The sequence below is a fragment of the Amblyomma mixtum genome, chromosome 1, assembly GCF_055824585.1.
Source record: "Amblyomma mixtum isolate Tamu chromosome 1, ASM5582458v1, whole genome shotgun sequence".
In the NCBI taxonomy this organism is placed as follows: Eukaryota; Metazoa; Arthropoda; class Arachnida; order Ixodida; family Ixodidae; genus Amblyomma; species Amblyomma mixtum.
The window spans coordinates 100,146,134-100,162,776 of NC_143012.1; the positions used below are offsets into that span (position 1 = coordinate 100,146,134).

Below are 16,643 nucleotides of genomic sequence, written 5' to 3' on the forward strand. Positions count from 1 at the left end.
CAGCCGAAACGCCGTGAATTAAATCTTATGTTTTTGAATTTCTGGTGACTATATATATATATATATATATATTGTAGCGGAAGAAATGGCTTTTATACAGGTGAAGGCTGGACGGAACAAAGCTGGCCCGAAATGGCTCAGAGCCGAGATCAGTCTGCGCGCGCCTCCCTCTTCTTCCCCCAAGTCCTCAGTCAGCCACTACGCGGCGTAACAATTTCCCCGGGGGCAGACGATTCTCGTCCTCGAGAAAGTCAGGCAGATCGACGCTGGCAGCGCTTCAAGCGGGCCACATGAACGACTTGTGTCTTGCGGGAACGGCGTTTATCCGTCGTCACCATAGCGATGATGTAATTCACGTCGTTCAATCGGTCCAACACAACGAAGGGGTTATCGTACTTATACAGAAACTTCTGATATAATCCTCGCTTGCGGGTTGGCGTCCAAAGCCGGACAAGATCTCCAGGAGATTAAGTGACTGCACGATGATGTAGGTCGTAGTACTCTTTTGAGCGGCGTTGAGAGGCCAGGGTACGTAAAAGGGCTATACGACGGGCTTCTTCGGCACGGCAGAGTATCTGGGCAACGGACGCGTTCAAGATGAGGGAAAACGGGAAGATGGTATCGAGGAAAACGCGGGGAGTTCGGGCATATAGCAAATAGAAGGGAGAATACCCGGTGACCTCATGATTTGCCGGGTTATAGGCGTACATCACATATGGCAACACGGCGTCCCAGTTGCGATGGTCAGACGAGACGTACATGGACAACATAGTTGTCAGAGTGCGGTTGGTGCGCTCGGTAAGACCGTTGGTCTGCGGGTGGTACGGTGTAGAGTGCCGGTAGTCTGATCTACAAAGCCGGACCACTTCTTCTACGACATCAGCAGTAAATTGCCGTCCACGATCACTTATTATAACACGGGGTGCGCCGTGGCGAAGAATAACAGAGTGGAGAAGAAACGAGGAAACATCATCAGCCTTGGCGGTAGTGAGAGCAGCGGTTTCGGCGTATCGGATAAGATAGTCGACGCATACAATCACCCAACGGCGTCCCTCGGAAGACTTTGGGAAGGGACCAAGCAGGTCGATTCCAATCTTTTGAAAAGGGGAAGTGGGTGGTTTGACGGGCTGGAAAGGACCGGCCGTCGTGGTGGTTCGTGCCTTAAGGCGTTGGCATGGTTCACATATCGCAACGTACTGCTTGGTGGTCTTATAAACTTGCGGCCAATAAAAACGCTGGCGAATGCGATGGAGGGTACGAGAGAAGCCTAGATGGCCAGATGTGATGTCATCGTGCATAGCGTGCAAGACTTGCGACCAGAGACTTTTCGGGACGACCAAAAGCAGGGCAGCACCATCGACAGAGTAGTTCTTCTTGAACAAAATACCATCTTTGATAATAAATGGGGTTGAATCCACTCCTCCTGCTGCCGCTTCTATAAGGCGCTGCAGTGAAAGGTCGCTGCGTTGCTCGCGGCTAAAGGTCGCCATACTGGGGAACGTCGGCTCGCACGAGGCTAAGCACTCTTCGAAACCGTCTTCATCATTGGCTGAGGTTGGCAACGGGTGGCGTGACAAGCAGTCTGCATCACTATGACGGCGCCCACTTTTGTAGCAAACAGCAAAGTTATATTCTTGTAGGCGCAATGCCCAGCGCGCCAGACGACGAAGTCCGATGAGCCAGCAGAGAGAATGATGGTCCGTAACAGTGGTGAAGTGGCGTCCATACAGATACGGTCGGAACTTGTGCACAGCGAACACAACGGCGAGGCACTCCAATTCGGTGACAGTGTAGTTGCGCTCACATTTTGTTAACGTGCGGCTGGCATAGGCAATAACGTACTCAGCCCCACCGTGCAGCTGGACAAGCACCGCCCCAAGACCGACGCCACTGGCATCAGTGTGGATCTCCGTCCGAGCAGAAGGGTCGAAGTGCCGCAGGAGGGGTGCTGACGTGAGAGAAGATTTCAGCTGATGAAAAGAGGAGTCGCACTCGGGGGTCCACACAAACTGCGAATCCTTATGCGGAAGAGAACTGAGGGGGTGGGCGATCTGCGCAAAGCCAGCAATGAAGCGACGAAAATATGAAGAGAGTCCGAGGAAGCTCCGAAGGCTCTTCAGGGTGCGTGGAGGTTCGAAATCTCGGACTGCAGCGATCTACTGCGGATCCGGCCTGATACCATCCTGGTTGACGAGGAAGCGAAGAACTAGAGTTTGCCGGTCTCCAAAATGGCACTTCTTGGAGTTCAAAATCAGTCCCGCCGATCCGATGCATTGGAGAACAATATGAAGTCTTTCATTGTGCTCTTGGAAAGACTTGCCGGAAATGATGACATCATCCAGGTAACACATGCAGATTTCCCATTTTAAGCCACGAAGGATCCTGTCCATGAATCGCTCGAACGTTGCGGGGGCGTTGCATAATCCAAATGGCATTACATTAAATTCGTACAAACCATCTGGGGTTACGAAGGCTGTCTTCTCATGGTCGGATGGATGCAGGGGAATTTGCCAATAACCAGATCGCAAATCAACAGAGGAGAAATATGACGCCGAATACAGACAGTCGACGGCGTCATCAATGCGAGGTAACGGGTATACGTCTTTCTTTGTTAGCGCATTCAGAAGACGGTAGTCAACGCAGAATCGCCAAGAATTCGTCTTTTTTTCGCACTAAGATCACAGGGGCGGCCCACGGACTGCAAGATTCGCGGATGACTCCTTTCTGCAGCATTTCGTCGACCTGCTCTTGAATGATCTTGCGCTCTGCCGGGGAGACTCTGTAAGGTTTCTGGCGAATAGGGGGTGCGGTTCCTGTGTTAATTTTATGCTGTATTCGAGAGGCTGGGAAATGACTAACCGATCCCTTAGAGGCAAAGTCGAACACTTGAGCATGACGCGCCAAGATTTCTTGCAGCGTAAGGCGTTCACTAGACGGGAGTTATTTGTTGACCATGCGCTCAAGCTCAGCAGAAAATTCAGACTCCCCGGGCGCTGCTCCGCTGACATCAGAAATAGTTTCAATGGCGTGGGTCACATGGTTCTCAAATCTTGCGAGTGCTAAACCAGAAGGAAGACGAACAGGCTCCTCTGACACGTTCACAGTCCAGATGAGTGCGCCGCCATCCACTGCCTCGACGACGGAGCGTGGCACCAAAACATTTTTTTTTCGCCCCGTTCGAGACATTTGGCTCGACGACTAATGAGTTCGTGCCCACGAAATGTTGGGATGATTTCACCGGCAGCAGCACATCTTCCTGCAGGGAGAGAACTCCTTCATGAGGCTGGGACATGTCATCTACTAATACGGGGACAATGTTTGGCTTTAAAGAAATTTCGCCAGCACTGAAGTCTAGCGTTGCACCACACTCGCGCAAAAAGTCAACACCCAAGATCACATCATGCGTGGCACGTCTCAACACAACGAATTCTGTTCGGTAGCACTCGTCACCAAGGACAACTGAAGCGTAGCACAGGCCAACCGGAACTAAAGTTTCACCCCCAACTCCACAAAACCTACCGATTCTGTCCCACACAAACATAACTTTCTGTCGAAGGCGGTTCCTGAATGAAAGGCTCATAACAGACACAGCGGCACCATTGCCAACTAAAGCATCCGTTTGAACATTGTCTACAGTCACTGACACTTTGTTCTTGAGCATGATGATAAGCAGAGGTATTCGCGATATTGACTGTCCGGCGACCTTACCTCCATCGGTCGCACCGCCTAGTTTCCCAGCGGTGGAGAAACAAAGCGGCGACGTGGGGATGCTGAACGGCCTTGCCGCTGCGGCGGCGGAGTGATGCTGCGATCGCAGACAGGGGAGTCATTGCGTGCACCGCGTTGGGGAGAAGGAGGCCGATAGAAGGTAGCGGGTGGCTGCTCCCACTGGGCGTCATTCCTGAAGCGTGGTGCGCGTTGCACAGGGGGTCGAGAAAATTGGCGACGCGGGCAAAAGCGGGAGATGTGTCCGCTGAACCCGCAGCCGTAACATATCGGTGGCTGGCGACTTTGGTAGCTCACAGCAGGATCCCTTAAAGGCCGAGGAGAGGCGACGGACGCGCGACGAGACGCACCACGAGGTACTTCGTCAGGACGGGATGGAAGCTGCTGGAAGTACGGGTGCGAGGTCGGTTGTTGGCTCTGCTCAATACCGTAGTTGTTAAACGGGTCGTTGTTATTTGGTGCAGTCCATGGCGTACGCAGCTCCAATGTTGGCATGGGCCTCGAAGCCGGTTGGTAAAGTTCATCAAAACTTGTACGTCGCCGCTGAGCAGCCAACTCCTCACGTAAAATCCTCCCGACTATACAAGCGATGTCTTCTAGCTCGGGGATGTCGACGCTGGCGACGGTTGTCACATTGGAAAGGCGGCCGAATTTGGGTACTATCCGGCGTGCTTTAAACGCCTCAAATGCAAGGCATTGCTTTATGACATCCGCAACCGTAGCAAGGGTGTTTCGGGAAATCAGGAAGTTGTACACGTCCTCAGCAATCTCTTTGAGAAGGTGTCCTACCTTGTCTTCTTCTAGCATTTGCCGGTTGACCATGCGACAAAGTTTCAATACTTCCTCGATGTATTTCGTGCTTGTTTCACCAGGTAGTTGAGCTCTTTGGGAAAGTTGATGCTCAGCGCGTTCCTTCCTCGCAAGAGTATCCCCGAAGGTCTTCGTGATTTCTTCGACAAACCGACTACAGGTCGTAAGATTTTCTTCGTGGTTGTCGAACCAAGTCAGAGCCATGCCAGCAAGGAAGAAAACAACGTTGTACAGGCGGGCGGTAGCGTTCCAACGGTTGTATTTGCTGCACCTTTCGTAATGTCGGAGCCATTCCTCAACGTGCTCTTCGGTCTCGCCATGGAATGTGCGCGGATCTCGCTGATGGGTCAAAGTCATCTCCTCCTCAGCTCGCAGTTCCTGGGTCTGTGTCGCTAGCGTGTTAGCCATTGCAATGAAATCCTCAGGCGATAAAGGTGGCAAACCTGCTACACGGCGGCTGCGACGGGGTACTGGTGAATCCAGGACGTGTTTACCGAGCACCTAGCACCAAATGTAGCGGATGAAATGGCTTTTATACAGGTGAAGGCTGGACGGAACACAGCTGGCCCGAAACGGCTCAGAGCCCAGATCAGTCTGCGCGCGCCTCCCTCTTCTTCCTCCAAGTCCTATATATATATATATATATATATATATATATATATATATATATATATATATATATATATATATATATATATATATATATATATATATATATATATATATATATATATATATATATATATGAAAGAAGCCAACAGCCACAGAAACCAAGGGGCACAGGGGTTTTTTTTAATTAATTTATTTATTTTGTGGTGTTGATTAATTTAGAATATTACTGAATATGTCATCGCTTAAAGCTAATTGATTAGAAAAGCAGAAGAAAAAAAGAAGAAAAAACAACCACATGCCACCGGTGGGATCCGAACCCACGACCTCCGAATTACGCGTCCGGTGCTCTACCTCTGAGCTACGGCGACGGCTGTCAAATCTTCTACTTTCGGGGGTATTTATGTTTACAAGTTGCCTAACCTTCAGAGTGTTCATCAGCGCCACCCACGTTCATAAGCGGCGGACGTAGAACGTCCTGAGTTACCGCCGGTGTGACGTAGAACGTCATCGAACGGAGAGGGTGGAAGCTGCGTGAGAACCCTCTTATGCTTCCTATGCCGTCAAGGCTGCCAGAACCGAGGCCCTCGCTGAGCAATTAAGCAAACAAGGGAAGGGGATGAGGGGCTCGTTATAAATATGAAAGAAGCCAACAGCCACCAACAGCCATATATATATATATATATATATATATATATATATATATATATATATATATATATATATATATATATATATATATATATATAACCGTAGACCAACGTTTGAAACGCTTGAAACAATTTATTGGCGTTTCGACCGTGGAACAGCCTTCGTCAGGGTTTCTGAATTAAAAGGGAAGGCACAATATATGTAGATAAGAACAACGCACAGGATAATAAACCCCCCAAAAAACGATAAAGAAAGCATCAGGCACATGGCTACAAAAAGATAAATGATTCACGATACACAACACCTAATTTGCGAAATTTAATCTATCTTCTCTCTTAACTACATCAAATGAACACGGATGCGCATGATTATGTACTTTGCTTATAATGAGTCCCAAGATGACAAGTCATCATCTTCAACAGCGAGAATAAAGAAGCGAGAAGTTACACGTGATCAACGAAACACACAGAGGCGATGAACAGCATAATCAGTAGAAATAATATCTATTACTAAATCCAGAAAACAAACTGATGGCGAACCAGAGTGCACTAACCTAAAAGCGAAATATTTGGTCATTAAGAGGGTATGGAACTCAATTTTCCTTTGCCTTCATTTAAACCTGAAGACACTGTATTGAATTAAGAGATCAGGTAAGACTCCCTAATTTCCCAGTCATGATTAGTTCTAAAGCCTGATTCCAGAGTGGTAGCAGAAATCTGATCAAATCATTGGCCGGTGAGCTGGACATGCCTTGATAGCGGTAAGTTCGGTACTGCTTGAAGGTGGGCTCTGTGCTGTTCCTTTGAGAGGCTGTTGAAGTTTACTTTGGTTGTTTGCATATTATTAATTTGAAGACCTAACATTCTACTAAGCATATCTAACTCATTGGTCATGCTTCGAAGCTCATCTCCTAAGTTACTTAGCAAGGCAAGGTCATGAGCGATTCGGAAATTACTTATGAATTTTCCATTAAGTCTTATCCTCATCTGTTCCCAATGCTGAAAAACAGGCGGTGAAAATATGGCCGAGATTGTGTCTCCATGCCTGATACCCTTCCTTATTGGAATTTTATTGCTGACTTTATGAAGGACTATGGTGGCTGTGCAATCGTTACAGATATCTACCAGTATTTTCATATAACACAGTTCTACACCCTGATTCCGCAATGCCTGTGCAATCGTTACAGATATCTTCCAGTATTATAACATAACACTCTTCTACACCCTCATTCCGCAATGCCTGTGCAATCGTTAGAGATATCGTCCATTATTTTCACATAACAGTCTTCTACACACCCTGATTCCACAGTGCCTGTGTAATCGTTATATATATCTCCCAGTATTTTCACATTACACTATTCCAAACCCTGATTCCGCAGTGCATGTCCAATCGTTACAGATATCTTCCAGTACTTTTACATAACACTCTTCGACACCCTGATTCCGCAATGCATGTGCAATTGTTAGAGATATCTTCCAGTATTTTTACATAACACTCTTGGACACCCTGATTCCGCATTGCAATCGTTACAGATATCTTCCACAATTTTCACATAACACACTTCTACACCCTGATTCCTCATTGCCTGTACAATCGTTGCATATATGTTCCAGTATTTTCACATAACACTCTTCTACACCCTGATTCCGGAGTGCCTGTGAAATCGGTACAGATATCTTCCAGTATTTTCACATAAAAATCTTCTATACGCTGATTCCGCAATGCCTGCAAGACTGCTAAGGACTCGACTAAGTCAAATGCTTTCTCGTAATCAATAAACGCTATATATAGAGGTTGCTTATATTTTGCACATTTTTCTGTCACCTGATTGATAGCGTAAATACGGTCTATTGTCGAATATCCTTTACCAACACCTGCCTGATCATTTGGTTGGTTGAAGTCTAATGTTGTCCGATTCTATTTGCGAGTGCCTTGGTAAATACCATGTAGGCAATGGACAGTAAGCTGACCGGTCCGTTGTTTTTCAAGTCCTTCACGTCTACTTTCTTATGAAATAAGTTAATATTAGCGTTCTTCAAAGCACCTGGTACGCTCAAGGCCACAAGGAAATGCATAGTAAGGATGACTAGTTCTTCTAGCGCAATCTCCCCTCCGTCTTTCAACAGATCTCCTGTTACCTGCTCCGCATTAGCTGCTTTCCCCCTTTTCATTTCTCCTAAGGTTTTCTTCACTTCCTCTTTCATTATTGGCGGACCCTCCACTACTGCGCTGTACAGCCTATCTCATTATGGTTCTGATTACATTGCATACTGTAGAGACTTGTGTAGAACACTTCGGCTATTTTAACTATCTTATTTATATTGCGAATGATATTGCCCTCTTTGTGTGGTAGCGCATAGATCTGGTTTTTACCTATGCCTAGTTTTCTATTCACTGCTTTGCGGCTACCTCTCTTCTATCGAGCATGCTCCATTTCCTCCATCGTTAAACTTCCTTACATCGGATAACTAGCGCTTATTTATTAACTTTGATAGCTCTGCCAGTTCTATTCTCTCTGTAGGGTTAGGCGCTTTCATGATTTGGCGCTTTTAATGACATTTTTCGTCTCCTGAGATAGCTAGCCAGTATCACCGACTCCTTCTGCGGACTCCGTAATGATAGCTGTTCATTAATTCAACACTAAGATCGTCTTCCTCAGCTAGTGCCTAATATCTGTTCTGCAGCGATATCATAAATTTTTCTCCTTTCCCCATACCGGTAACTTAAGCCGTCGGGGTGGCTCGGTGGTTATGCATTCGGCTCCTGAACCGAAAGGCGCGGGTTCGATCATAGCCGTGGTGGTCGATGGCGGCGAAATTCTAGAGGCTCGTGTACTGTGCGATGTCACTGCTCGTTAAAGAACCCCAGGTGGTTCTTTAACCAAACCAAACCTTGCCGCTAACTCGTTAACTGGCTTCCGCTTCACTAATTTATTCCGCTCCCTCTTCAGGGCTACGCCATTTCCAGACCTTACCATTCTGTGGTCGCCACAATGCAGCTATTCGAGGACCTCCACTTCCTACACGATACCAAGTTGAGCGCATGGCATGAAGTCTGTTTCTTTGTTAGTCTCACTATTGGGGCACGTCCGTCATTTTACCGTCATTTTGGCCTCGGTATCCTGCCGTTATGGTTCGCGCAAGTGGAGGCTGTATTCGACCTTCGGCGCGCCACGTCACAACGCGTGAAGTATCTCCACGTCGTGTCGACGCTCTCCCCTGATGTAATGGACGAGTTTCACGACGTTCTGCAGACGCCCGACCTTCCTCCCCGTGTGATCACTTCCAGGCTACGGTCCTGGCCCGGGAGACCATCTCGGAGCGCTGCCGCCTGCAGCAGTTGCTACCCGTGTAGGGTAGCACACCGATTATTATTCCGGTTAACCTCCCTGCCTTTCCTCTTCTACCTCCTCCTCCTCCTCAACTCGTCCATCGCATGCGACAGCTGCTCGGTGACCGCCCACAGCAAGTCAACAGCCAACTAATCCGCGAGCTGCTCCTTCAGCGCCTGACTGAGAAGCTTGTGGTCGTCATAGCAGCAGGAGGTGACGTTAGCTTGGATAAGCTCACGGAGTTGGCTGACCGTGTCTCGGACTACTCTGGCCCGCGTTCTGTGACTGCAATTCCTTCCCCCGCGTCGACCACTCTCGTCGTCAGGCAGTCAAGCCTCGAGACTAAAATCTACCACCTCGCGAGCACCGTTGCCGCACTGCGAGCGCTGATTCATCGTTGCTGCCAGCGATCCTCTCACCAACAGTTGCGCCATCATTCAAGTCTCAGTTTTCAATCGAGCCCAGCCCGTGACGGGTTCTGCTGGCACCACCGCTAGATCGGCGCCGCTGCGCGCAGTGCCGACAGCCTTGCCTCTGGTCGGGAAACGCGCCGGCGAGTCACTGATGGCGGCCGGTGACTCTGGCTCTACATCCAGCCGCCTACTATACGTCGCCGACAGGATCTCGGGATGCCGCTTCCTCATGGACACCGGTGCACAGCTTAGCGTTGTAGCGCCCGGCGACGCTATAAAGCGCCGGCGCTGAGATCGGCGTTACAGCGCGCGCTAGAGGAAAATAAAGACGGACAGCGCGTGCTCGTGGTGCACGCCCGGCACACGCAGTCCGGAACTAGAAGCCTGCCACGCTGGTCGTCTCTGTCTGGTGCTCCGCTGCGACCCCGCAAACTCTCAACAGTGGTGACCTGGAGAACCGTGCCTTCTATCTCAGCGGCGTTCCAGCATGGCGTACTGGCAGCACCCAAGTTTCGACCCGCCGCTCCCGGCGTTCCGGCCTGCAGGCGTCGGCGGGTGGTTCGCCCAACTGGAGGCTGCGATGTACCTGAACGGCATCACCATCCAGCCGTTCAAACACGAAGTCCTTTGCGACATCCTCCCACCCGACCTCCTGCGTCGGCTCACCTACTCTGCCTTCGGCGGCCGGCCATACGATGCGCTGCGTGCGGCCGTCTTGGCCGACTTCGGCGCCTACTACGTTCCGCCGCCGCTCTACGACGCAGCGGACCCGTTTTCGCCGCCGCCAGCCTCTGGCCCTGCACCGGCCTCGCTCGCGCCCACGCAGCCTTCATCAGAACCCGGCCCGCCTCAGCAGCCCCTCGCCGCATCGCCGCCACTCCCGTCCAGCGTCTCCAGCCCGGCTGTCTCTCTCGACGCCACACCAGGTGGGATCCGCACGAGCTCCGCCTCGCGTCCTTCTCCCACTACTATCGTACCCGCGTCTCTGGCCCTGCCTCTTTGCGCTTCAGTGGCGTTGTCGCCAGAGCCTCCTGCAGCCAAAGACGACTCTGCGGCAGCAGCCGTGCCGAGGCTTCCGGCATCTCCATCGACCTCGTCACTACCGCCAACAGCTCTGCAGGCCTCTTCTGTGAGGTTGAAGCCGTCGCCCGCTGATGCTAAAGAGCCCTCGACAACGACCAAGCCTGCTTGTCACACTCCCAGCCCCTCAGAAGGTCCGCAGAGCACTACTCGTCATCAGGAGCAGGATGAGAAAGCCAACCCGATGACAGCAGTAACAAGCACGGCGATCGCCTCCAGCCCCACTTTGCCTGAAACAGTTCCTGACCCAGTGTCAGCGCTTGCTCTCAAGCCCGACCATGCCCACACGCGCATCAGCACTGGCCAGTCGCTCCGGACGGCCACTCCCGATTTACCCCAGCACCTGGAATTGAACCCAGCAACTTCCTCCGTCATCACCACAGCTGTCACCGTTGTCTCGTCGGTCACACCTGTGCCAACCATAGTGGCCGGACCGCACTGCTCGCGCCCTACATCAGGGGCACCTGAGCCATGTAAGCCAGCCATTTCCACCTATTTGGACGACTTGAAGCTGGCGCTACAGCAGCGACACGACACCACGCTAAAGACCACATCTGTCCACGGAGCCGTTTCGACCGCTCCCTTGCTTGTGACGGCGTACTCTGTGTGCCAGCTTCCCGCCGACATCAGCTGCAACGGTCCAGCACCAATGACACTTGTGCCAGCGGGCAGCACTACAGTCGGTGACGGCCCCACCATGGCCTCCATTGCCCTAATATGCTTTGTCAGCTCGGCACCCTGCATCATTCGCCCATTGCGCAGCAGCCAGGCTCGTCCACCTGAATCCGCGCCCTCCACCCGACGGCTCTTCCTGGACCTTGACATGAACTTACCGGACCGTCCCTCCATCGCGTGACCTCCATCTGTACCCCGTCGGCGCGTACATTTCGCCGTTCCGTCTAGGCGGGGGGCCCTGTAGCGCCCGGCGACGCTATAAAGCGCCGGCGCTGAGATCGGCGTTACAGTGCGCGCTAGAGGAAAATAAAGACGGACAGCGCGTGCTCGTGGTGCACGCCCGGCACACGCAGTCCGGAACTAGAAGCCTGTCACGCTGGTCGTCTCTGTCTGGTGCTCCGCTGCGACCCCGCTAATACCTCAACAGCGTCGTGCCCGCCTCCCGCCTCGATCGGCAACGCGCTGTGCAAGGAGCGCCTTTGCAGGCAGTAAACACCTCCCAGATCACTACCTAAGGACAGCGCTCAGTAACCCTCGATTTGGGTTTACGCCGCACATTAAAATGGATTTTCATTATCGTGGACGTGCTGTTTGCCATCCTATGAGTGGACTTTCTTCCCACTTTAGGCCTGGCTGTCGACACTCGATGTCGTCGACTGGCGGACCACACGATTCACTTGTCTGTGAACGGCATCCTCGCCCTGGTGGCCACCCCCATCTCCAAGCCGCTCCGTAGCTGCCGTCGTACGTTTCTGGTGCAATTCTAGCCGATTTTCCTGCCATCACGCGGCCCATCAACCTTGAGTTTCCCGTCCGTTACACCGTCACCACGGGCCCACTAATGTTATACTGACCGCGCCGCCTTGCTGGCGACCGCCTCGTCATTGCCAGCCACGAATTCAACCATAAGCTGCGATTGGGCATCATTCGGCTGTCGTCCAGCAGTTGGTCTTCGCCGCTGCATATGGTGCCGAAACATTACCGCGGCGATTGGTGCCCCTGCGGCGTCTATCATGCCCTCAGCACCCGCGCTGTCCCGGATCGATATCCTCTCCCTGGTATTCACCACTTTGCGGCCGACCTCCATGGCATGACCATATTTTCCAAGGTTGACCTTGTGAAGGCCTACCGTCGGATCACGGTGGAGCCTGCAGACACCCCTAACACAGCTACTGTGACATTTGGCCTCTTAGAGTAGGTCCGTATGCCCTCTGGGCTCCGAAACGCCGCCCAGACATCCCAACACTTCATAAACGAGCTCACTCGTGGCCTGCCTTTTGTGTTCTGGCATCTCGATTATCTGCTAGTTGCCAGTTCCTCGTCAGAAGAACACGCAGAACGCCTGCGCCTGCTCTTTTCACGCCTCGAAGATCATAGTCTTGTCATCAATCCGGCCAAGTGGGTTTTGGCGTCAACGCTATCGAGTTCCTTGGCCATCACGTAACAGTGCAGGGAATTCGCCCTTTGGAGAGCAAGGTGCGCACCATTCGCGACTTTCGTCGCCCCAAGTCACGTCGCAAGCTTCGCGAGTTCCTCGGGCTCCTAAACTTCCACCCACGTGTCTTGCCCGACATTGCGCGCATTATCCTGTCCCTCACCGATCTCTTAAAGTCACCGCATGGTCCTCACGCTCCTCTCGAGTGGACGTCAGCTACCGAAACTGCCTTCCCAGCTGCCAAGAACACCCATGCCGACGCTGCACTGCTCATGCACCCGCTGGTCGACGCCTCGTTGCGTCTCATTACCGACGCCTCTGGTGCAGCTGTAGGGGCGCCGTCCTGCAACAGCTTCAGGACGACTGCTGGTGCCCGCTGGGTTTCTTCTCTCAGAAGCTCAAGCGCTCAAAAACACACTACAGCGCTTTCGGCCCTGAGTTGCTAGCTGTCTATATCGCCATTCAACACTTCCATCACATCTCGGAAGGAGCCGTTTTTTGTGTGCTCACGGAGCACAAGCCCTTAACTTTTGCTTTTCGTGTGAGTCAAAGCTCATACACTTCACGCGAGATAGGGCATTTGAGTTTTGTTTCTGAATTTATGGTAGGTATTAGACACATCGAAGGACCCGTGAACAGTGCCGCCGATGCACTCCCCCGTGTCGATGCTCTTGCATCAGGTACGCTTGACTTCGTAGCGCTGGCTGCCGCACAAGCGTTGGACAGTCAAATTCAAGCACGCCATGCGAACCCTGCCTCTCAGACCTTATCGCCAGTGCCCCCGCCGTTCTGAGACAACATGGTGTGCGACGTTTCCAGTGGCTCTTCACGGCATTTTGTGCTCACCGCGAACAGCTGCACAACGCAAGCCATCACGGCATTCGTGCTACGCAGCGGCTCATGACATCTGGGTTCGTCTGGCCAAACGTCAACCGAGATGTGCGTCGCTTGGCTCGTGAAGGCTTGCAGTGTCAGCGAGCAAAAAACAACGTGCCACATGCGGTCGCCTCAACACCCTTTCCGGCCTCCAGACTGTCGTTTCGATCATATCCACATCGACCTTGTTGGCCCTCTTCCTCCGTCACGAGGTTTCCAATACATTTTTGCGTGTGTTCACCGCTACAAACGGTGGCCGGAAGTCTTTTCGCTGCCCGATAACACGGCGAGTACTGTGGCGTCCACTTTTGTCAGTGGATGGATTGCCCGTTTCGGCAGCCCCACTGTAGTGACGGACCGTGGCAGTGCGCCTTGTTTCGCGCCCTGACATCTCTGCTTGGTGTGCGCCATGTTCACACCACCGCGTAACATCCCTCCGCGAACGGCATGGTTGAATGCTTACACCGACAGCTGAAGGCTGCCCTTGTGGCACGCGAAGCTGAAACGTCTAGGCCCAATTCCCTTCCTTTAGTGCTCCTCGGCCTTCGATAATCTTTGAAAGACGATCTTCAGTGTACGGCGGCCGAAATGGTCTACGGGACTACCGTCCGTTTGCAGGCGAGTTCTCCGTTTCGGCCCGCACCGAGGACGTCGCCCCGCCTGCCTGCGTTGACCAACTACGCCTGCTCTTCAGGCGCCTGCAACCCGTCCGCACACGTCCATTGGTTCACAAAGTATTCTTGAGCAGAGACCTCGCCTCATCCCCACATGTCTTTTTGCGTCGAGACATCACCAAGCCTTCGCTCACTCCTCCCTACGATGGCACTTACCCCGTCCTGCAGCGGGGCGAGAAAACTGTGAAGCTCTCCGTCGATGGACGAGAAGAAATTGTTGCAATCGACCGCGTGAAACCCGCCAACATCGCGCATGTTTCTCATTCAACCCGCCAACACGAAATCTCAAGCCCCATTTCTTGCACTGACTCGGTCCGCGCTGTCAGCAAGGATGTCTCATGGGTGCGGCGTTCTTCTTCTTCTCCTCAGTAAACATGGTACATACCCACGGGGGGTATTGGCCAAGGTATGGTGGTGAATGACAAGGAAGGATATGTGCGATAAAAAAGCTGAGTAGAATAGTAGAATGCCTTGTTGTTGGCTGCCATTCTTCTTGCTCCCCGTGGGGAAGGGGGGGGGGGGGGGTAGGTAGCTCTGTAGCGGCACTATCACCATCAGCATTGCTGCGCCTCCACGGCTCGTGGATGGCCCTCGCGCTGGCTACGTGGGGCCAAGTACGGAGTAGACTAAACACAGTTGATACCTGGTTCCCGGCCAATTTTCTTCATACAGTATACTGTGATTTTACTTTGTTCATTCCCTATTCCATGTCTTCATGGAAACTTTCAACGTTCTGGTCATCATGTCTGGAAGTAAGCACGTAGGCCTGCACCACCTTCAGCTTGTACCTCTTATTAAGCCTAATTTTGCTAGCTGCCACTCTATCGTTGATACTATAGAACTCCTCTATGTTGCCAGCTGTATCCTGTTTGATGAGGAGTCCCGCACTTCGATCTCCACTATTCTCTAATCCACGATAGCACAGTACGTGCCCACCCTTTAGTACTGTATACTCCTCACCTGTCCTGCTAGCCTCCTAAGCCCTATGACATCCCAATTAATAGCAACTAGTTCCTCAAACAGCACTGCTAGCCTAGCCTAACTCGATAAGGTTCTAGCGTTAAACGTTGCCAGGTTGATTTTGCAATAGCGGCCTTTCCGGAGCCAGAGATACTTGGCACCCTCCGCTGCGTCACCGGTTTGACCGCCGCATTGGTCAGTTGCTCTGCTGCCGCTTGGTACTGAGGGCCGAAGGTTAATTGGTTTGTGCGTAGAACGTTCTGGCCAAGTGCTGCACCAGGGTGGCCAAACCTTGCTCTGGTGAGGGAGTGCATTGTCGACTCTGGTCAACGAGATCACGCCGCACTGCAGGCTAGATTATGCAAATCCACCGACGCGCGGGTTTTTTATATATATGCTCTATAAACCCGGTGGAGAATCGCGCACTACCGACATTCGAGCCCCGGTACTCTAGCACGCGTGGCGAATGCTCTACCTCTACGCCATCGCTGCGCTGATCCTTCAATGCACTCACCTTCAGGTGCCTGATCACAGCAAGGTTGAGATGCGCATGCGCCTGGTCCGGGTCGAGCTCAATCGCCACCTGGTAGCTCTAGAGGAGTGGAAGAAGAGACATCCGCAGTCACTATCACAGCTTACGACCTCAATAAACGAGCAGTTTGTTGCACCAAAAAAGAAAGCTGGTTCTACAGACTTTATAACATATTTTAATACTGAAATCACAGGAGCAGTTTCTATCTGGAATGGTAACCTGAAAAAAAGATGAAAACTGCAGTTTAAACAAAAAACAATCAATTGTTTTACTCCTGTCAAATTGGAAATGAGGTTATTATTTTTTATTTGTCTGCAATACATTTAGGCCTACAAACATAAAGAACCGAAATAAGATGCGCAGATGAGCACTTTCGCACTGAAGCATTGGCTGAGCGTGCTGAAAACTTAAAAGGCGCGTTCTAAAATTATATGCTAGATGTATACAGCTTATTTTTCTCAATTACAGAACAAAAGCCTAAACTGCACCGGATCGGAAGCCGCTCTTTCAGCGAAAATATCGCCTACATCGAAAGCATTCAATGACTCGCTGCTTAATTATGTGTGACACTATAAACTACTTTGTACAGTCCCCATCGCTTCAAAAAAATACACTTAATGATAATGGTCACTACGTGAGACTCTATTATTGGCGCTAGGAATGCTTGTTGAAAACGCACCGAGTGAAATATATACGGTCTGTACGAGTTAGCATCAAAGTCGCATTTTCGTCACGAATTGCGCCCCTCGGAAGCCGAGCCTGAGAAATGGAGGCAAGCTTGTGCGAATGCCAAAACTCGGAGTATACGCCTAACTCCGTCCCTCAAGGCAGACGAAGCGTATGGCCAAGCCAATGAACCTCCACAGCATCG

At 51.4% G+C, this 16,643-nt stretch overlaps 1 protein-coding gene across 1 annotated transcript in view; it reads right to left on the reverse strand.

Annotated features, from left to right (window-relative positions):
- The window catches only part of LOC149367333 (protein O-mannosyl-transferase TMTC1-like), a 228,414-nt gene that overhangs the window by 4,760 nt on the left and 207,011 nt on the right, over positions 1-16,643 (reverse strand). Inside the window, exon 17 of the mRNA XM_089555018.1 lies at positions 15,755-15,832. Within this exon, the coding sequence (XP_089411144.1) occupies positions 15,755-15,832 (78 nt within the window). The remainder of the gene's footprint in view (positions 1-15,754; positions 15,833-16,643) is intronic.